This window comes from Lampetra fluviatilis, chromosome 12 (genome assembly GCF_964198595.1).
Source record: "Lampetra fluviatilis chromosome 12, kcLamFluv1.1, whole genome shotgun sequence".
NCBI lineage: Eukaryota > Metazoa > Chordata > Hyperoartia > Petromyzontiformes > Petromyzontidae > Lampetra > Lampetra fluviatilis.
The window spans coordinates 14,135,014-14,157,209 of NC_136286.1; the positions used below are offsets into that span (position 1 = coordinate 14,135,014).

The 22,196-nt window shown below is 47.4% G+C and overlaps 1 protein-coding gene across 4 annotated transcripts in view; it reads left to right on the plus strand.

Annotated features, from left to right (window-relative positions):
• LOC144935209 (dedicator of cytokinesis protein 1-like) overlaps nt 1-22,196 on the plus strand; it is a 313,091-nt gene that overhangs the window by 244,569 nt on the left and 46,326 nt on the right. For all 4 annotated transcript variants that reach the window (XM_078861718.1, XM_078861720.1, XM_078861717.1 and 1 more), the window contains exons 28-31: nt 4,152-4,250; nt 7,808-7,902; nt 13,954-14,032; nt 17,046-17,146. In XM_078861718.1, the coding sequence (XP_078717844.1) occupies nt 4,152-4,250; nt 7,808-7,902; nt 13,954-14,032; nt 17,046-17,146 (374 nt within the window). The remainder of the gene's footprint in view (nt 1-4,151; nt 4,251-7,807; nt 7,903-13,953; nt 14,033-17,045; nt 17,147-22,196) is intronic.

Genomic DNA, 22,196 nt, shown 5'->3' on the forward strand with positions numbered 1-22,196 from the left:
CGTAACCGCTTTTATCCGTTCCCCTAATCAAAGAATTTAGTGGCCTCATAAAATAATGGTTATTAATTTTTTATATATTTTAAAAACTGGACCGTGTTTCTCACGTCAGGCTGGGTGGCCTGGTTTCAGCTTTAAAATTTTATGTTACCATAAAAATGTGTATTAAATCAAAATACATCTTTCATTTCATGAAAACACGTCCATATTTGTATCGGTGCTTTTTCCATTTTTCGATCAATCGATTAAATCCATTCAAAATGTTTTAGCTGCTATCATGACCTGCACGTAGTTTAGTTTAAAAGTAATCACGTGTCTAAACCTTGCAAAGGGCGTAGAACACAGAGTCTGTAGCGTGGCATAGAAAGCAATGATTGACCTTGGCGAGAGTGAGCTCTTTTTTCCAGAGTAATAATCACAAGTTAGATTTACAACGTGCTCAGGATACGTGCAGTGGGCTTCGAACGAGCAGTGGAGGTGCTCCTTCTGTCAGCAAAGTATCACTTCATGTCTGGCACGGGGAGTTCATATCGTAGAAGTATTTCTGTAGTTCCTCGCTATATGAAACTCAGTTGTGCTGTTTGAAGAGGGGTTTACCACGTATCAGCCATCATAAACAAACGTGCGATTTGGTTCTCGGTTAGACTGAACTGAGTGGAAAAAAATGCATACGACAATGTTATGCAGTCATTAGCTGAGACCATCGACCTTGCTATAATTGTGATCCTTGATCCTGGTTAAATCGCTTATTCTCCCTACCTGGATCTGGGCCCAGGTTCTTAGTGGGCCTTACCTGGTAAAATGAAAAACAGTTTCGTTTAAGTGTGCCGTCAATTTTGAAATACACTTTCAAGACCCCCCCCCCCCAGACCTCATTTCCAAAAGTAGATCACCATGTGCCAGAATTATGGCCCAGATTGCCAATTTGAAAAATTGCCCTCGACCAAATTACGCAACAACAACGACGACGACGACTGCGCCAGGCGCTCGTCGCAGTTTAAAGCGTCTGTGCCGGATTTGCCAGGTTCTGCCCCCGCCGCCCACCGTTGCTGGAGGCAATTATCGGCACGCAGCCGCCACGACGGTGGTGACGAATAAAAAAACATATGCGTGTGTGCTCCCTAAGATGTTTCTTTAGATTGCCAGATGCTGCTTGGCCTCTCATCCCCCCACGGGCCCTATCCCGACGACGCCCCAGAAAATGAGCAATCGCGTTTCGAGGAGCTCGTTGGAGCCGTGATTAAAACATACATCAAACCTGCGCGGCCTGTGACAGCCCACTCAGGTGTTCGGCGCAGGGGTCACCTGTCTGCGGACAAGAGAGGGCGTTGAGACCACGGGCAGATGGATTAACCCTCGAGTCAGCGGGCACACTGCCGCCACCTGTGATAGGGAAGGGGGAAAAAGATGCACGTTCAAAACAATTATCGTTGGTTCACACCAGGGTTTTATTTCAGCTGGAGAACTCCAGGGCCGAGCTCCAGAAAATATTTTCCCGACTTCTCTCCCACCCTCCACTCTCCACTCCCCTTCTCCACTCCCTGTCAGTGGGGAGGTTAGGGGTCAAGTTCCAGAAGGCGTGGGGGTTTGGGGGCCCCCTAGTAAGATCAGGAAATTTTCCGTGAGAAATGAAGCCCGAGTGAACGCTGTCATTTACGTAAAGAACCATAAAACATCCATAGGCACAATGTAAATAATAACAAGTCATCAAAAATAGTGTAAATAGAACGTTTAATAAATAAAGGTGATTGCTTTTTGAGAATTATAATTGCCTGTGATTAATTTCTTGAACATTGACATTCATGATTAACGGCACTTATTCATTTTGTGATAAAAAAAAATTGTTTTAAATCTATACAAACACATTTTGTATTTACTTTTGCGGCACGATGGAGTGCGCTGTGGGGTGAATCGAGGAATCCATGCTGCTGCTGCTTTTTTAATTTTGCATAAAGTTACTGTGAACTATATTCATCACGAGAAAGTTGCCCAAACCTGATATCGCACCTGGGCCCAGTAACTACACAGCTGTAGTCAATGGAGATGGTCAATTTCCAAGAACACGTTTACATGGTCAGTTATTCTGTGCAGGCCAATTATGATCCGGTCTAGACTGGCAAATCCCCTATATTTAAGAGCCTGGTATATACTCTTATTTATTTTTTTATACCCAAGTGGTGTTATGGTTAAGAGGTACTTGACTTGCTGGCATCAAGATTTGAAGGAAGCTGGTCTTGTGGAGGGCCCTGCTCTAGTCTGGCTCTGTTCTCACAGAAGGCATTTTGAACCTCCTGAGAGCTTGACCGGCCACTTGTGTTTGAAGGGACTTCTTAAAGCGTCAACTCCCTTGTCAGGGAACCCAGCCTAATGAGCCGCCGCAGTCTCGAAGCTCAAATCGCTGCATCCCTCAAGCCACTAATTAGTCGGTATTGTCCCGCGGAGCGAACTCTTTCGAGCAGATGCCTCAACCCGTGTTTGTCAAGTCAAAGTATCTCAGCGCTGTCACGAGCGAGCATGCGTGCGGCTCCGTGGATCACCTCTGTTGGTGCTGCCAAGCCACCGATGAAAATTCCATATTTCTCTAGTTGGTAGCCTCTCCCTGGGAACATCCGCTGGTGCCTTGCCACGAAGTGGTACTCATTTAATTTTATTCAACCTCATTATCTTTATTCCATTAATCCACTCAACATGGTGGTACAGTGGTCAGCATCCCATCTGACATCAGTGGTAAGTGCTACGTTCCAGTGATTGACACACCACAGTGTTGCCTTCATCCAAAAGTGGATTGACGGAGGGCGGGTACAGACGATGATTTGAGTGCACTTCCATTCGTATTTGAACTGACGACCTTCAGATTGGGAGTTGCTGTCACTCTGCCGTACAGATATCGGCTCTTAACAAGCACGTTTACAATCCCAAACTCAAAGTCAGTTGAAAGATTTTGGATGGCCTTGTTCTGCAGCCTCAAGTAGGCCATGGCTTTAAATGGTAGCAAACCTGATATTTCGATTTAAAGCTTTCGTGACTGCAGGGATTCATCTTCTTGGTTCTTTCGGTAAAGTCACGTAGAATTGTTTCCATTCTACGTGACTTTACCGAAAGAACCAAGAAGATAAACCTGATATTGTTTTATATCATGAGGAAGTGTTCATGCAAGGTTTCCCAAACTTCAGTTCTCACGGCCCATCACGCTACGTCCTTCCGCCAACAGCAATTTACTCCCATCCAATCAGGAATGGACTTGTTCCACGCTGCACGTGCCCCATGATTGTTTAGCACGTCCCACTTGACACGCGAAGCAGCTAACACGTCACGTGCTGTTGGGAGCGATGTCACGACATGGGGAGATATATAGAATGATTGATGCACTGTGAGAAAGATGATGACAATTGAACACAGAATGGGGCATCTAAACTGGGTTGGTCTCTAAAAGTGTGGCGGTGTAGCATTCCCTTACCAACATTGGTACACGCGAGATCCTCCTACAAACGAGCAGACGATACTTTTCCATTAGGTGAGTCCCCCATCGAGTGTACAGAGAACCTCCAGACAAACGCTCGCCATCACCGCTGCCTCAGCCCCGCACCCCTTCCCACGACCGCTGTCGCGCGGACGCCGTGCCCTTGGGGTGTCCCCCCGGTGTTGGGGGGCTCCTGCCTATCCCTCACAACCCCTCCCCTTCCCACGCCAAACACCGCAGTCTGTGCTCAACACGTGAGGCGTTGTCCCCATTTTATTGTTGGCCCCGCAAGCCCCCAATACTAAAGATTTGGTGCAATTGTACCGCACCGTCAAAACGATACCGGCGCGATAGTTTGCGGTGCGTGAAAAATTATTAATAAAAAAAAAACTGTTCCTTCGTACCTCGAAGCCTGGTTACAGGCCTGTGTGCCACCGTTCATCGTCATTAGTAGCCATGCTCAATCAACTGCTTGATGAAGCCCTTTCATTTCTTTTTTAGTCCCCCCCCTTCCCCTCCATGAGGAAACTTGAAACTTGTGGCGGACTGACTGCGATGCCCAGTCAGTGCAGCGTGTGCCTGCGGAGAGACGACGGCCGTGTTGACTGTAATGTGTCGCAAGCTGCTTCGTGAAGCATGTGGGACGGGATTAACGTAACGCTTCGCTCTGTGGCGCGCGTGTGTGCGTTTGCAGAACCATTTTGTGGCGTGCATGACGGCCATCCTGCGACAGATGGACGAGAGCCACTACCAGTACTACATCCAGACGTTCAAGACACGCTCCGACCTCGTCGTGAGTCTCCACCTTGAATGAGCACGCACGCTGTTTCTTCACGGCACAGCATACACAGCTCATGGCGGTGCGGGGGGCGGGGTGTTGCTGCCGTGCTGTCGTGGTTAACAAAACGGACTTGTAATCTAGAACTAGCCGGTTAAATATCCCGACACGGCAGTCGGAACGATGGGGATAGTTTTTATTGATCCCACCTCCCCCCTCCACCTCTACTCCACCCGGCAGTTTAAATCAGCACACCATGGTTAGCCGATCGGTGAGTCGTGTGTGGTGGGTTAAAGTGTGCGTACTTCTATCCCTTCCAAGACGTCCATGCAGCATGGAAGAGTAGGCCAAAAATAGCCTCTGGAGCTCCCTCTGGTGGAGGCCCTACCACCGGCACGGGTGCGGTGCCAGCCGGTGATCGAGAGGCGCCGGTGTTTGGCGTTGGGGCCGGTCTCCCCACAGGACGACCACCGTCACCTTCTCTCGTTTAATCGCCGCGTCGACTGTGGCAGGATGACGAGCTGAGTCAAGATCAGAACTCACGAGCGGCCGATTGTGAACGGGGGTGCCTTTCTCGAACTCCTCGTGGCTAATACGTCATCTCGTCAGAGGGGGTCGACTCATCCCATCCTTCTTACAGGGTCGTGAAAATCGCTACTTCGTGGTGGGAAGCCAACACTCTCGTGCCTCTACGGAGACTGGTTTCTGCCCTAAGAATTCGGAATTTCCACTTCTGGTAGAGGGCTGCAAATGCAGTGATCAAAGATGAACTCATGACATTGTTTGAAGAACACAGCGTTGACACCACCCCTTGCAGGATATTCCCCATTAATTACGTTTTGTTAAACAGGGTTTACGTTCAATTAGCAGTCATCACCTCTGCTGCCCGTGGGGATTTTCAGAAGGGGCATTTATTCTTTTCTTGTCTTGTTATAAATAACACGGCCGGGATGCTGTAATTGGTGTTAAACCTTCAAACTAATTACGTCCACTACTCATAAGAAATTAACATGGAATTGATAATGAATCATCACCATCATGATCAGTCATTTGCTGTCCACATTGATGCTGTAACCAACCTCCCATGCTTTACTGCACGAACTTCAGGTTGTACATGATGCAGACGAGGACGGAAGTCTTGTTTTCCTCTACAACTAACAGAAGGCAGTCAGGGTGTCGCTGCATTTGAAGGGCAGTGGAGCTGGGCTCATATTTATTCGAGGCCCTCAGCCAGCTGTGAAAATTCCACATTACGGAATCGGGTTCCAGTTAATACTCGTGATAATATCTTAATGAGTTCACACAAAGTGGCAATCAGTTAATCGACCAGAAAAAAACATGATGATGATGATGATGTAAGTCAACTCCAAACAATTAATACCAATATGTGTTTGTTTTAGCCAGGGGAAAAGCCTCATGAGGGGTCTTATTTGGGCTACTTGTTCTTTATTGGAGGAAACACAAGAGTACCCGCACCTCCAATGAACACTATTGGCTACGTAGAGTGTAAAAAAAGTTCAACATACATACCCACATACCCAGATAAAATCCAAACATAACATGCGGAAAACATATTCTTGGTTCTTTCGGTAAAGTCACGTATGTCACGTATGTGACTTTACCGAAAGAATCAAGAATATGAATCCCTGCAGTCTCGAAAGCTTTAAATCGAAAAATGCAGAAAACACTCGCACTCCGCACAGATCTGGGTGGACGCTCGCTCTGCTGCACCCTGTTGGTCGGTGTCCCACGCCAATTCCTCATCCCGCCGTGCTTGGATAACCAAAGTTGCCAGATTAGAGGCGTGCGCCACATCACTCCCACACACGCTGTCAGTCTTTTCAGGTTTCTAAGACTTAATATATTTTTTGTTATTGTGAACTATATGTTGTTTTAAGAATAAAAAAATAACGGCTTGCAGTGAGTCCTTCATTTGCAGCTGAGAAGCAGGCCAACTACGGCGGCTGCATGTGGTCAATCTAATCGGATTTGGTCGCATTTATAAATGTGGCCAATATGATTAGGTACCTTTGTAAAGGAATTGGTCTGAGCACTATGACTCGAGGTTGCTATTAATAACATAAAAATACCATATTTGTTTCTTTTTAAAGAAATGCGAACTGGCTGCTGCTTCCTCTTGTTAAGCCGCATTTTGGATGTAATTACTTAACTGCCTGCATATTAATTGGTTTTGGAATTGTGCGTTTATTTTTATTCCGAAAAACAATGAATGTAAAATCAAAAGGGATGAACCGGTACAGGCTAACAAACAGTAATATCTGCACAATGGAAAGACACTTGCAGCGTGAGATTACACGCAGCCGCGTCGTGCTACAGGCTCGTCAGAGCAACGCGTTACTCGCACGCAGGGAGCGATGGAGCAACCGGGGAAGGCAATTTCTTGCCACACAAAGAGGAAGGGAATAAGGAGCGCTGCCAAGCCGCCTCTTGAACCCACGAATCTCCGCCCTGAGTAACGCCGGCTCTCCGCTCCAGCCGCGTTTCCTAGCAGCAGGGAAACAATCTGCCGGGATGCAAACGCAGTCCCACGCGCCTCGCAGTGTTCTTAAACACGTGCCCTGATTTCACCGCTCTCATCATTTTAAGCTCAATGACACGTGGCAGAAATGAGACACGGCTGTCAATTTGCAAACACCCCCCCGCCCCTTCCCTTCCGCCCGCCCACGCGTGCATGAACCCGGCGCTGCGTGCAGGAAGAACATCTGCCGTGCTTTGGCGCCGGGCTTATTTAATGTGAAACCCATGGCCACCGGTGACACCGCGACACGCTCCCCACGGCCGCGCCGCTGGGGGACATCTCTTCCCCAATGGAGGGGACGCGGGTGTGGGGGGGGGGAATTAGAGCCCGACAACTTAAACATTGAGGACTGCGGTGTGGGGCCACATGGGAAGGCTGTTGGATAAATATGAAGAAGAAAAAAAAATCAGCTTTGGCGGCATGTTAATGTTTAACTGCCATCTGTTATTCTAATCCCTCCAACGATTTAGACGATGAAAAAATATCAGACGGCGTTGGGGAAGTAATTCATTTTTTTGTTCTCTAATGTGTCAGTTGTATTAGGGTAACCTCATTTTGGCTTTCTTCTGTGTAGAGACTAAACCGTGATTGGCAAAATTATGCAGTGCGTATGGTGAGCTCATTCGACTAGGGAAATGAAATATTGCTGTTTACTCTCATTTTATCGTTACGCCCTGTGCGTTGGTTTTTCCATCATGGTGTCAGCTTGCACATGTATCTCTGAACGCACGATACTCATGATAATTTTTCAAATTATAAGCAAATATGAAAACGGATTTGTGGCCGTATGAAAGAAGCAAACACTCGGGAAGATCTAAAGCCAGATGGTGGGATACTCTCAATGTTCCTTGGAGGTCTAATGTTGACTCTGGGATCAGAGTAAGACTTGGGCCAGGTGGTGGGATAATGTTGAAGCACACCCTGGTGGCTGGTTGTCAACTGTGTGACTTCTGGGATCTGGCAGAAGGAAAGAAGCAACTGCAACAGCTTGATGTGATTGCGCTTGACGAGGATGGATGCTGCGTTCCTCCAGGACTTTCTGATGGAAACATTCATCATGTTCAAGAACCTCATCGGCAAGAATGTGTACCCGGCGGACTGGGTCATCATGAACATGATGCAGAACAGGTGAGCGCTCCAGGTTGCCTCCCTCGCGGCGCTTGAGGTGTGCCGGGAGGGTGAGCTGGTGAGTTGTGTCGTACGTCCGCTGGCTCGCATTCCCAGCTCTGCCGGGCCAACCCATCACCGGCTGTGCCGTCGGAAGGTAGTCCCGGGAGCCGGCTTTCCATAACGGGGTCGCAGCACTTAAAAGTGGGGCGGACGTTGGAACCAGTCGTGCGTGTCGTGCGCGTCGTGCGGGGGTCAGCGCGCAAGCGGCACACGCAGCGGTGAGCGTGCAAACGGGACACGCAGCGGTCGACGTGCAAGCGGCACACGCAGTGGCACACGCAGCGGTCAGCGTGCAAACGGGACACGCAGTGGCACACGCAGCGGTCGGCGTGCAAGCGGCACACGCAGTGGCACACGCAGCGGTCACCGTGCAAGCGGGACACGCAGTGGCATACGCAGCGGTCAGCGTGCAAGCGGCACACGCAGTGGCACACGCAGCGGTCACCGTGCAAGCGGGACACGCAGTGGCACACGCAGCGGTCGGTGTGCAAGCGGCACACGCAGTGGCACACGCAGCGGTCAGCGTGCAAGCGGGACACGCAGTGGCACACGCAGCGGTCGGCGTGCAAGCGGCACACGCAGTGGCACACGCAGCGGTCAGCGTGCAAGCGGCACACGCAGTGGCACACGCAGCGGTCAGCGTGCAAACGGGACACGCAGTGGCACACGCAGCGGTCAGCGTGCAAGCGGCACACGCAGTGGCACACGCAGCGGTCGGCGTGCAAGCGGCACACGCAGTGGCACACGCAGCGGTCAGCGTGCAAGCGGCACACGCAGTGGCACACGCAGCGGTCAGCGTGCAAACGGGACACGCAGTGGCACATGCAGCGGTCGGCGTGCAAGCGGCACACGCAGTGGTGAGTGGCGCGGCTCGCTGCCTCGGGCGTCAACGGCGGTGTTGTTTTGTTTCGAGTGAAGAGCGGAAAGTTACAAAGATAATGTGTAATCGTGTAATCTAATCAACGGATGTGTCCAATGCGCACTCTGGTAATATTATTGCTTACAGGACAGCAGCGAGTGACCGGAAGTGAGTGTGGTGGGGGTGGTGGGGTAGGGGCGGGTGGGGGGTTGGGGGCTAAGCTTGGCAGGGCCCCGTGTCTCTCGATGCGTGGGGACACGGATATCTGCAGGGCGCTCCGGGAACACACAGCCGATCTTACTGGTTGCGGAAACGTGGCATGAATATCCACGGAAAACAACGTGCAAGGGGTTCCAATCTAGAGGTGAGCCTGGTGTTGTTGGGGCAGCCCACGTCACAGGTGAACTAGGTCACGTGGGACGCCACGCACAGCCACATGGACGTCTCTGAATCTGATTCAATGAACGAGCCAAGGCGACGCGGAACCGCCTCGAAATTCCTGCCAAAGGAAACTCATGCCACCTATTGATGCGGGAGAGAAATTGAGCTTCAAAGAAATAACCCTCGAGGGCATTCGTTCTTGTTCCGAGTTGACAATGGCCCTGACACCATTTTCGTTGTTAAAAACGGATTCAAGTATAAATGCATCGTAATCCGTTATTTGTCAATTGCTTTCCTAAGCACCAGAAAGCAACACATTATTTGAAGATAGGGTTGCCGTGTCCATAGTGCAGCGCGCAAAGCACTACGTTCCTGTATTTGAGGGGTTATAAATACAAAGATCCCCCATGTAGCCTTAACAGACTTTTGCGGCAAGTGTTGTCCATGGGCATCTATGAAGGCCAGCATGGCAAGTGAAGGTGTGGGCGGCCAGCACCATGCCTGGCCGCTTTTGTATCCCGAGTGGCGATGTTTATACAACTGTGCCAAGTACCCAATGGAGGCTGAGTAGACCTAGGGGAGGCCGGGACCAGTTCAGATATCTACCACTGTTTTTAGCCGTGAGCAGGATTTGAAGTCGGATTGCCAGGTTCATAGTGCAGAGCGCTCACCACGACACTCCTCCATGCACACATTTATATCAAGGAAACACTTTGAATATAAATCTCAGTGGTTTATTTGTGGATGTACTGCCCCTGCCATAGGAATGTGTACACTACTCACTGGGCTCAGGAACACAGATGAAAATAGGAACCACCCAATGGAGATTTGAACAGGGGAAACTTAATCATCTTGACTGCAATGGCATTGATTAAATAATGACAGAAGCGTGCAACCAAATCTGTAATTGTCATTAATAACAATTAGATGCTTGGTTTGCCAAGTGGGTAACACATTCGCTGCTCAGCCAGTTTCCATAGAGTCGATGATTTGATTCCTGCGGCCGCCCGGAATTGTAAGCGGTGTGCGTTTTCACGCCTGAAACTCTGGAGGTCGGTATGCAGAGTTGGCCTTACCTGGATCCTGCGTTTGAATCGCAGGGAAGTTCACAGAAATGGCAGGGTCTCAGATGCAGCGCGTCGATGGAATTACCGATGACTGCACAGACACAAAACAAAAAACACGTCCGTTAAACATTTGTTTGGCCACTTTTTACGTTGGTAGAAATCAAGTTCTGACAATTAAGCTTTTGATTTGACTGGTCATGCGAGGAACATTAGGTCTGTATCTCCGGACATTTGTCACAGTGATACTCCTATTGTGGATAAGACATTCGTCATGATGCGTTGATGTCAATAGGCCAAATTGCGAATGTAAACATCACCCACAGATAACATGCCTGAGAGAGTCCCATGATGGCTCTATCAGTGTGCTGCGCTGGCACTTGAAATCTAGTGTAGATGGACACGTCTTGTTGTTACCGGGTTCTTAAGTCACAAAATACGATTTCGTTGTTTAAATGTAAATCAGGGGAAGCCTCATTATCCGGGCTAAAACATGCAAATATATAGATGTCAAATAATTGAAATGTGACAAACCACACTTTACACAGTATAGCGGAGGGTCATCCAGTCTTGAAAAGAGAGTTAAATATTGAAATGATTCCAGAATTAGTTTCGAGGGAGGGCTTCATCTTCTCAGCCCACTCCTTGACATCTTGTGGCCATTTAAGAAGGATGTTATTTTTCACAGCGTGATAATTGAGTGCCCCTAATGAGGAAAAACAAAACAAACCTCACTACTCCGTAATGTCAGCCGATCAGGTGACAATATCGTTCGAGCATGTGATTCACAATCGGAAGGCTGCAGTTTGAAATCCCAACAGTATTATCTGACAAATCCAGTACAACTTTGTCGGAAGCCCGGAAGCTCACCTGGTTAAATATACAACATTTATTGATTTACGACCGGCAGTGGTCAGACGACTAAGCGTCCCCAAGTCACCAGGTTTCCTGCAGGACAAAGCGGCCGCCGCAGATCAGGTCAGTTCAGTCCATTACGCTTGCCTGAAAGCAGTTGCCTGAGCCGCAGGCGCACACGTGCACGTGGTGTGTGGCCGCGTCGGGCCACGCAAACGTTACGTGAGTGGGACGTGGGGTCCGCCGACTGCGGTTGTTCGATGAAATTGTTTGAAGGGTAAATGAATTATCGTCGCGCCGCTTTTATAAAGAACGCATTAGCCATGCATGGCCGTGCTCATTCAATTACTTTGCAAACTCCGACTTTATTTACTGTGACAGCCGCTCTATTGAATAAACCCGTGAACAGCATTGATGCGCAGATAATTCCAGCCCCGATTCTTGGGCGATCGATAAATTTAATTTTGAGAGTATTAATAATGGTTTGTATATGTGTACACAAATTTTGTGAGGCTTGCACTCTCCGAACATGGAATTTGACATAGTTGCATTTTTAAGGATCGGTTGATGATTTAGAAGCAATTAAAAGTAAAAATGTGCCAGGTTGTGACAAAGGGGTCTCTGTGGGTGACTCACCCAGGAGTGGGAAATCCACATTTATAAGGCACAGCCTTTCTTTTCATAGGACAAGCAATACATAAACCAGTTTAAAATAGTCGAGAGGTCAACGTTGGTGTTAAGAGATGGATGTTTGAAGCATGAATAATGTATGTCAGAGAAGCTGTACTCCAGGCCTTTATCTATAGGTTATGTGGAAGATGCTATAAATTCCTTGACAGGATACACTTAGCGACTATAGTGATTTTGTTAATGACAATGCAACAATGTAGACCTAACAGTGAAGCTAATTGTGAAGGGGAGGTTATGGATGATGCTAGACATGTCCGGGATGGTGGAGGGGCAGGTGACCAGTGACCGAGGGGAGTAGACCGTAAGCCAGGCAGTGAACGGCACTGTTAGGGCAGAAGTTGCACGTCCGGTGTTGACTGTGCAAGATTCCCGCGATCTGGGCGGGAGGAAGGGGGAGGAGCGATGCTGAGTTTTGGAGGCGTCAAATGCCAGTGGCCGTGTTGACCCCTTGAACTTGACCTTGTGTTTCAAAGTAACCATTTGGGCATTGCCCGTGCGAATATTTCCTCCGTTAAACTATCAACTAAAACTAGTTTGTATTTTACCAGGTAAGGCCCACTGAGCGATGTAGCTCTCTTTCTGAATCGTCCTGGCCGCAAATGATAGCTCAGCGAGAAGTGGCTCGTCAGGTGGGAATTCATAGCGGTAGCCAAATACTGTAGAACGCGCGTTGTTTCTAAACGCAGGCAGCGGGGGGTGCGGGTGGCCAGCGAGACTGGATGATGCAGTAATAGCGCGGCCCTTGACACGGTGTTGACATCTCATTGGTGACTCGAATACCTTTGGGCTTCCTTGTGCCTTGTGGCCGACCACTGCTTTTAAAACAGACCGCATCCTGTTCGACCACCCTCGTTTGATCCGTTGATGCATTTTAACAGCGGCAGGAAATAATGATGCTCTCTCCACTTGAGAGAGGTCACTCAGGAGCCAGACAAAATATGCGTAGGTCAGAATTTTCGTTTGCAACTCATGCGTCACAAGTTGCCTCCAACAGAACAACGAAACGGGAATCCCTTTCTGCTCCGTAAGTCAATACCACCGTTGTGCATTTTCTTCGAACAGCCTTGCAATAGCCACCAACTTAAAAGAGCCAAGATTGGAGCATTTTTTTTTTATGTTGGCAGCTGAATAATTATACGAGAAATTAATTAGTAGGAGAGAGCGGTTTGAACCAATGTCAAAAGTCAAGTCAAGTATTCTTCCTGCAACAATGAGCATTTGGCAGTGCTCTCCACTCCCTGTCTTGAGCTCGTGCTAGATATTCCACGTGGCAGTATGAGTCATTTCTCGCATCAAGTTACAAGGGTCACCGGTAAGGCGACACTGTTATTCACGATGGCGCGGAGTTGCTTGTGCACCACTGCCAATGAAGAATCACCACGTAAATGGATTCGTGAACACCTGGTCCACGTATAAACATCAACACTAGGATGACTAAAGCGGCTGGACTCGGCAGTCTCATTTTGTGGCAGGCCAACATGAATTGGCGCTCGCTAAGAGCAATTGCCTCTACAGCCTCTCAGGCTAAATGGGAGAATCGTTGTCTTCGACTTTGTGTGTGGCTATCGCATTGCACTGGGATCCCAACAATTGTGCACAGCGCCAGTGGCAAACAGAGTATTTGAGCCTGTATCTCCCCGAGATCAAACTGAGCTTAAAGAAATCAGCAGCGGGGAGATGAATGTGGCCTTATGTGCATGGTGCTCGCCACTTTCCACGTATACACTGTGTCAGTTTTAATAGGTGCTTGCGAACAGCATTCATTGCAGAAAATCTGACCCAGTGCAATATTCGTCTCTCGATGAACGAAGCCTTAAGTAAGTACATGGTGCTGTGTGTGAATAACATATCTGAGGAGATAAACGTGGCTGGACATGGTTCTTGCTACACAAACCTCCCGTCGAATGTTCTGTGTTTTAATAGGCGCTCGCAAACGGCACTGGGCCCTGCAGTCTATGAAGCCGAACAGAGGATTGTTTTCCTCTGTGTGTGTGTGGGGAGCGGGACACTTCACGTGGCCTTAACGTGCACATAGCCTGGCACAAGCGCCGTGTGCCGTCCCGGCCGTCGTAGGTGCTCTCTAACAGCACTTGCCCCAACAGTCTGTTAAGGCTATACGGGAGATCTCTATCTTTGTCTTTTTGTGCGTGTGGTTTGCAGGGTGTTCCTCCGAGCCATTAACCAGTTTGCAGACACGCTGAACAGAATGTTTTTGGACAGTGTCAGCTTCGAGTTGCAGGTAAGAGATGGGGCTTTTGTGCAAAATTGGAATGAGTAACATATGGTCTATTCTACACTCGATCTCTAATATAATTGTTTTCTTAATTTTTCAGCAGGATGCACTGCCAAAATAATTACACCTGCAATATATATGTGTATAGACCACACAATCGGTATGCCACATTTGTTAATTAAATTATAATTACTCACGGGAATCAATTATTTTTATACGTGCAAAGTCCTATTAAAATGTGCTTCTGCATTTGGCAATCATGAATCCTATTTGAGGTTGGGGGTGGGGGGGGAAATAAATATACCCATAAGCATAGATTGTTTTGTGCTTTCCAACGTGTGTTCGTTCCCGTAAGCATTTCATATTTTACTGCAGAGCACTCGCAGGTTAGAGACATCGCGTTGATCAATCAGAAAGTGAGTTGGGCTTGAGCAGGACACGGCGCTGGAAGGGGCGACTGTGGACGGACGGACGGAGCGAATGTGTCGCAAAGTCTTCACAACGCCGTCGTTAGCGCTGTAAACAAGCCCGGTTTGGCAGCTAATACACCTTGCAATTAGATTGACAATTAACAAAATAACAATTATCTTCTGATGGCAACAGTTATAAATCACGAGCGCGTTGCCCTTAATCATTACATGATCAAGCATACATCATCATTGTCATCTCGTTAAAGGCTTTAACCAGGGCCAAAAGATCCCACTTCATTAAAGGCCACTGCTGCTATTGCAGTGTTTTTTTTCTTTCCATTTTCTTATAAAAGAGGCACCGGAGATTATAACGAAGCAATGTGGCCATCGGTGTGCACTGGCGTGCTTTGTGAAACGAGTTGAGTTACGTGAGCTTGGATAGACGAGAGGGAGCAAGGGAATTCCAGAGCGGAGTTGAGCGAGGACGGTGCAAGTTTGCGTCGCGCAGTGAGGCCGCTACCTGCAGCGTGGCATTGAGGAGTCTACGCGATGTGTACAACTGCATTCCATCAATTGGATCTGAACCTGGACTCGTCCCCTCTCTCGCTTGGCTCAGCCTTAAAAAAAAGTACTCGGTGCTGTGCGTGAAAATCATCTCTGGGAAGGTGGCTGGTTGTGGTTGTTGCTACACCACCGTCTCATCTCATCTTGCGCCTTTAAGAGATGGTCTCAAGCAACGCTGGCACCGATGTCTGTAAAGCCTCCACAGATCGACGATGAGTGAGTGGCTGCAATAATAACCGTGATGGTTGTGGGAGCAAGGACACAAGATATTGGCTGTCGAGATTATAATGAATAAAGAATCGCCATCAATAAAACATTGTAATCACGGCTTTGATATGAATAATTTGGTCGTTTGGGATGGCGCTTCTGTTACAGAGACACATTACGCTGGCTGCTGTGTGTGTGTCTCTTTAGCAGCAACGGGAGCCCTCTCCCATGTGCGGCATTTGTGAAATCGTGCCAGAAATAAAGGCTGCAACGGACAACATATCTCTTAATATACATATATAAAACATCGACTTAAGAATAACAACCAGATTTATATGCAATTTAGAAGGATTCATGAATTCCCCCCACACCTCACGAGTGACGTCATCACACCTACCCCTCTATTTCAAGGAACGTAACAGGAGGATTTATCTACAAATCTGACTGTCGCCTGATGAAGCTGGTTGTAATTACTGGCGAAACGTCGTACGCAGATTGTGAATGTGGTGTTGCTCTCCAACACACCGGTGTGCTGTACTAGTAACGAATTGGCACGTTCTGTTTACGTGACAAACCTTACTAATTGGCTGTGACGAGTGGTGGCGGGTTTAACGACACATTTATATTTACGTAATCTAACCCAAAAAAAAACTATATTGTGAATAACCAGAACCTTAATCTTTTTTTCTCAAACCATCGTCACAATTCAAAGCACCTCGCTGCTCAAATGACCAATGGGGGAGCACTCACTTTTTTACTGTCTGCCTTTAACCAGCAGCGGAAATTCCACATTCATATGATGGGGGATAGTCTGTGCTATAGGACGAGCACAGTTGACTTCCCACAAATTGTCTCATTGTATTTCCACGAGAGGGACAATGTGCTCAGCCGCCACCCTTCAACGGCGCCTTGTGGTGACCGAGAGGGCTCTGGCTGGCCACTGCGTGTGCTCGTGAACCAAGTCTTCTGCCTGTGCACAACTTTTGCGCAGTAGCATGCCCTGTTTTGTTGCCAAATCATTAGATAATTGAGATAAATTGCCTTCAGATAGAATTGCAATTATGTCCAAAATTAGAGTTGTGTTTGCAATCATATTATAATGGCCTAACTTTTGTTAATTAATATCAATTACAATAATAGCACAGCAAAGATGATGATGATGATGTTTCTGATTATGGTGGATTTATATGATTATTTTTGTTAAATTGTTGCCGAGGCAAAAGATGCAGTGCCGAACTAATATCTTATAGCAGAATCCCATATGCTCATTCATCTCCGTGTCGTTAACCATTTTAAATCTTTAGATTTTGGTATCATGAGTAGTGAGGATCGCTAAGTGGGTGGATCGTGTCAAGTCTAGTAAATAACTATTTACTTGCGTTTGGTTGCACAGGTGATCTTGCCGAATGTGGGACAAATAGACACCGGTACACGCACACACATACGCACAGGGCCATAGCAACACACAAAGACAAAGATCCCCCCTATAGCCTTAACAGACTGCTGAGGCAGGTGCTGTTAGCGAGCACCTATGAAGGCCGGCACGGCACACGAGGGGGTGGGTGGCCAGCACCACGCCCCGCCGCCTTTGTTACACGCACCACACACATCGCAGTAGTTGTTTATGCGCGACCTTGCCATTCATAACTTGATCACGTGTCGTCGTTATTGAATTATGTTCACACGTTTCTTTTTTTTGCTGTAACCGGGTGTCCGTGGTGTAACAAGGTCTTTGTCGAAAATGAACATGTATTGCCCCAGTGGGTTTTACCTGTGCCTAAAGAAAACCTAACCCCTAAAGCACTGACTGTGCCTCCACTCCCCTCCTCTCCCGTCAGCTGTGGAACAACTACTTCCACTTGTCGGTGGCCTTCCTCACGCAGGAGTCGCTGCAGCTGGAGAACTTCTCGCACGCCAAGCGCGCCAAGATTGTCAGCAAGTGAGTGCTCCTCGTAGCAACCAATCAGCTGGTACTGCCACTTTGCCCTTTCAATTGATTTTGGGGAGTATAAAAAAAAAATGTTACGAAAGTAAATCTAAATAAATAAATACTGGGCGCGTGATAAGAAATTATTTACATATTTTTAATGGGGGCAATACCAGATTAGCGGTACCTGGGTTTTGTAGCCTGATAATAGTGACTGCATTACGTGTAATGCGTTACTCCCCAGCACTGGTATTAGGGCTTTGTTTAAATGTGTGTGCACTTAATTATCAATGTACCAGTTTAAATAAAACATCACTGCAGCCGTATATCCAAAAGGAAAGTGTGCGGTGGTGATCAACGGTCATTTACACGACTTGGAGTTAAGGGGCCCTCCAAGCCTGGCCACTTGGATGCCTGTGGCTCATATCCCGTGACTCTGATGGCAGAGGCCAAATGTTTACTGTTGCCCCGCTTAGTGCGTGTTGTGTCTCTGTGGTGGTGTTCTCGCTAGTGAGTGTTGTGTCTCTGTGGTCTTCTCGCTTAGTGCGTGTTGTGTGTCTGTGGTGGTGTTCTCATTAGTGAGTGTTGTGTGTCTCTGTGGTCTTCTCGCTTAGTGCGTGTTGTGTGTCTGTGGTGGTGTTCTCGCTTAGTGCGTGTTGTGTGTATCTGTGGTGTTTTTGCTAGTTCGTGTTATGTCTGACATTCTAGTTCCTTCATTGATGCTATTGCGTGGTTTGTTATGCTCAGAATTTTGAGACGCAATTTGCAACATGACGCTGCTTAACAATGATAATAATATAACATTATTATTTTAATAAGCCGATTCCCTGTGTAGTTTTGTAGAACAATCAACAGCAACCCTCGTAATTCTCCAGCGTGTGTGCCTCCTCACTTTATGGGCATGTTCTATAACTCAAACATTACCATATATGTAATTTTAATTTATTATCCACGTGTAAATTTGAAAAGTGAAAATTACTTTTTCAAATTGTTTCCACGTTTTGAATATATATTCGAAAATTATGTACGCGTAGTTCATAGTTACGTTCGCAGTCAAAAATTATGCGCCAATACTTCACCGTGCACTTGAATGTAACCTTACAATAGGTGTTTCGAATCTTTGAAACTGCGAGTTTTACCCCAGAGTTTTCAGAATGACCACGTGACATCACCGAAACCAGCACCGCTGAGATCGTTGATTTGAATCTGGGGCACTACTCCCTGGCCTATGCCGCTTCTCGAGTTCAGACATGTGATGGTCTCGCCTCATTCGCCAACAACTGCACAAAAACGAAACCATAATTTTATCTTTTAATTGATGCTTCGTTGTAGAAATATTCATCTATCAAGGAAAGGCCGTGCTAAGTCAGGAGGGATTTTGGACGTCTCGTTATATTCATTATTTTTTTAGGATTTAAAACATTTTCAAAAAGTGGTTGGGTGGCTGAGCGTGCTCATATGATGGCTGTGTTAGAGGACCGAGCAATCATTGCTTAAAACCCGTGATTCGAAAGTGTAGCGCGTTGTTCTCATCTGCTTCCTTACCAATGGGAGGCTGCACAGTAAAGCATAATATTGGCTTTCTATTTCAGTTATCCAAACCAAATCCTCAGGGCAACAAAATCAAATAACATTCGATGACCGGACAACTCTAAAAGAGTATGGAGGAACACCATGTAGTGGGTAGTGCTGAGTAAGTGTGGCCTATTATTGAATGCCTCAGTAAATATATTTTTTCTCGGTGTCAGCTTCCAGGGTCGATAGCCGGAGTGCGATGTGCCCACAGTTTAGACACGTTCCTTCACCGCATCACACAGTTTAGACACGTTCCTTCACCGCATCACGTGACCCTCAAAAGAGCCTTTGCTGGTCAAAACAAGGTCATTTGCTAAACTGTGCAAGTCCGAGAATACGTTTTCCCCTTTTTTCTGGCAACAAAACAGGTGTTGAGATGTTAAAACACCAAACTGAAACCAATCGGTTTCAAAGACAATGCATATATTATCAGAGTGTTTTTTGTTTGCATTCTGACCACAAGTGTTGTGGTTAATGCAGACATGATTCCTTGTAAAAGGTTTCAATTTGGTGTTTTAACATCTTAACACAACTGTTTTGTTGCCAGAAAAAGGGGAAAACCTCTTCTCATATTTTGGTACTGGCAAAGGAGGTCCCATGATGTGCAAGTCCAGTCAGAGTGTCTCCCTGCTCGAGTGAGTATGGGGCGGTGGCCTTCTCTCCTGGTAGCCCTGAGCAAGCGCTGGGAATTCCACTTTCCTTGGGTCGGGAATCGGTCACTGCATCGGACCAACCACCGTTGATTGCCAACAACGCGGCACTCTGTCTGTCAACCAAGGAGGGATGATGGGCTGAGTCAACCCCTGACCAGAGTCTGAACCGCCTACCGTGTCTACGAGTTAGTCGGGCACATTAACCTTATCAGCAGGCAGCCAGATTAGGTGGTTATATAATCCAAGATACACGTTTTTCAAATGTCATCGTTTTAAATTTGCCTTCATTTTGCCTCATTATGTTCATGTAAATCGGATTTAGCCACAGGAACTCCGGTTACATACGTACAAAGGTCCCTCATACAGCCTTCAACTGACTTTTGGGGCAAGTGCTTTTAGTGAGCACCTTGGAAGGCCGGTACAACACACGAAGGGGGTGGGTGGTCAGCAAGACAAACAGAGACACGCACAAGTGCGCGCGCTCACACACATATGACTCTTTTATGCACACGTTTTGCCACGAGGCATGATTAACATGAACTCCGTTTTTGAAAGGGAAAGCAATTTCGCGAGAAAATTAATTGTGAAACCGTCAAAGCCACTGCGAGCGGGCATTAGCAACGGTTAACCAGCGACGGATGCTGCGGTGTGGTGTTCATCACCAGCGTGTGCCGAATGCTAAGCACGCAAAGCGGCGCCTTTGCTCAAGCCGAGCAGTCGTCTCTGCGACTCCCCCAGCAGCCCTCCTGGCTCTGCACTTTCACGAGGAGAATTATCGAGGGACGCACGTAAGAAAAGGTTCACGAAGGATGAAGCGATAACACAAATGTCTTTTTTGTGTTGCGTTCGGCCAGTGGAGGTTGGGCAGAGACCATTGGTTCGATGCTCTTGAGCTCCTGCTTAATTCTCAGGTGTCCAGCCAGATTCAAACCCAGAATCTCAGCGGTTGCCCACTCAGTGGTCGTCTGATATGGAATTAGTTCTCTGAATCTCAATTGAACTCAATTGCTGCCGGGCGGTAGCTGCTGATGTGAAGATGGGTACCGCTGTTTAATTCCTTTAGGTCCCAGGCTGTTTTGCTCTGAGTTTTAACTGAAGTAAATATGAAAGTTTTTTTTTTCAGTGCAGCAATTTAATGGTTTCATCCCAGTAGCTAAAAACTGTACAAAGTTTAATGTTTTTGTGACTTAATTTTACGCTTTCCATCTCTGGGGACTAAACAAATGTATGTTTGATTGCCTTACAAATAAACATTTTAACAAGGAGTAAAGCGGGTTAGGAAGAGAGAGAGAGACCTGCTAGAGAGTTTTCAAAAGTATTCCTGTTCATCTTGAGTCATCTTGAATGATATTCCACTTGTTTCCAAAACTAAATGTTCTCGGCTCATAATGATGATTTCCATGGCACAGCGACAATGAAATTATACATCAGCTGCTAGACAAGATTGCAAAGTGCCTTCAACGGTCTTGAGAAATTGGTATTCGACAATGGCCTGTTGTAAATATTAATGCGGCAATGTAGTGTAACGCACCCTTATCGCTGTTTTCCTGTAGCTTGTTGATCAGTGCAAATTGGATTCGTATCCACAAAGCAGGACATTACATAAAGACCTTGTTACATGCAGCCATGGCCTAAATACTTTCATTACTCACACATCCTTCAGCCACAACTTTTTCACCAGCCGCTGCTCAAAATTTCATGATGGAATTGGAGCAAAACAAGAATAACACAGGAAGATAATTGCACGCGCGATGAACTGAGTAATTTGGCCATTCGCAAGCGCGCTCGCTCGTGTCTCTGCCGTTCCTCCCAGCAGCGCTGTTGGGACGCACAACCGAGCACTCCCGGCCCGGGTCCAGCTGTTAACTAATAACAAAACCGAGCTCCTGTAATGCATCACAAACAAGCTGTTGGTTTAATACCAGCGAAAACCCCTCCTGGCCTCCACAGCAAGTGCCCAAGCTTAATGGTGCTGTTTACCATTTTCCGTAGGCGTGCTTTTATGTTAGGCCTTCACTCATTGTGTTGCACCCCCCCCCACATCCAACCCCCCCCTGCAGCAAATGAATGCCAGGCAAGAGACGCCGAGTCTTGCAGCCCACGTTAAACCTCCTCGTGGTTTTGTCCGCCGCCAACGTATTTAAACCAGAAGTGTCGTCTCCTGCTACCGTTCCTGCCGCGGGGCGTTGGACGAATGTAAACGCGCGGCTCACAATGACGCAGTTGGGGGGGGTGGAATAATCCAGCACCTTGCATTTCTCTCACACCCGTTGTTTTGTCGTTGTTATTTTCCATCACCAGCTACATTCCGATCGTGCCGCCGTCGCGGGGGAGACGTGCAGGGAATTCGTTTCTCCTGGTTCACCCAGGAAAGCCTCACCGAGTCTCATGACTTTTATTTAGGAGGATCCTGCCATGTTTTTGAAGTGAGGGGGGGGGCGACGATTGCCACGCAAGTTTCAATAGAGTTTTTTTGCGGGTCACTTTTCAAATGTGGCAAATATGAACCATAATGCCGGCACTTGGTGGCCTTTGCTTGCAAATGATGCGATGGGATCTTCAATGTCCACTTTGAAGGTGAATGCACCCGCAGTATTAATCAGGGCGGCCACTGGATTTGAACCGTGAACCTCTCTGCAACAAATGGCGAACGTGATGCGGCTATGTCCATGTCGCCAAAATAAAATCCTTTCCAATATTCTGCATAGTTAGCAGAAGCGCACATTCTCCGGGTGATTGCACATGATCTCGGAAGCTCAGCTGGTTTGAACCTGTGCACTGTGTTTCCACCGTGCACAACCTGGTTTGTTATAGGCTGCTGCCGCAACTAACGT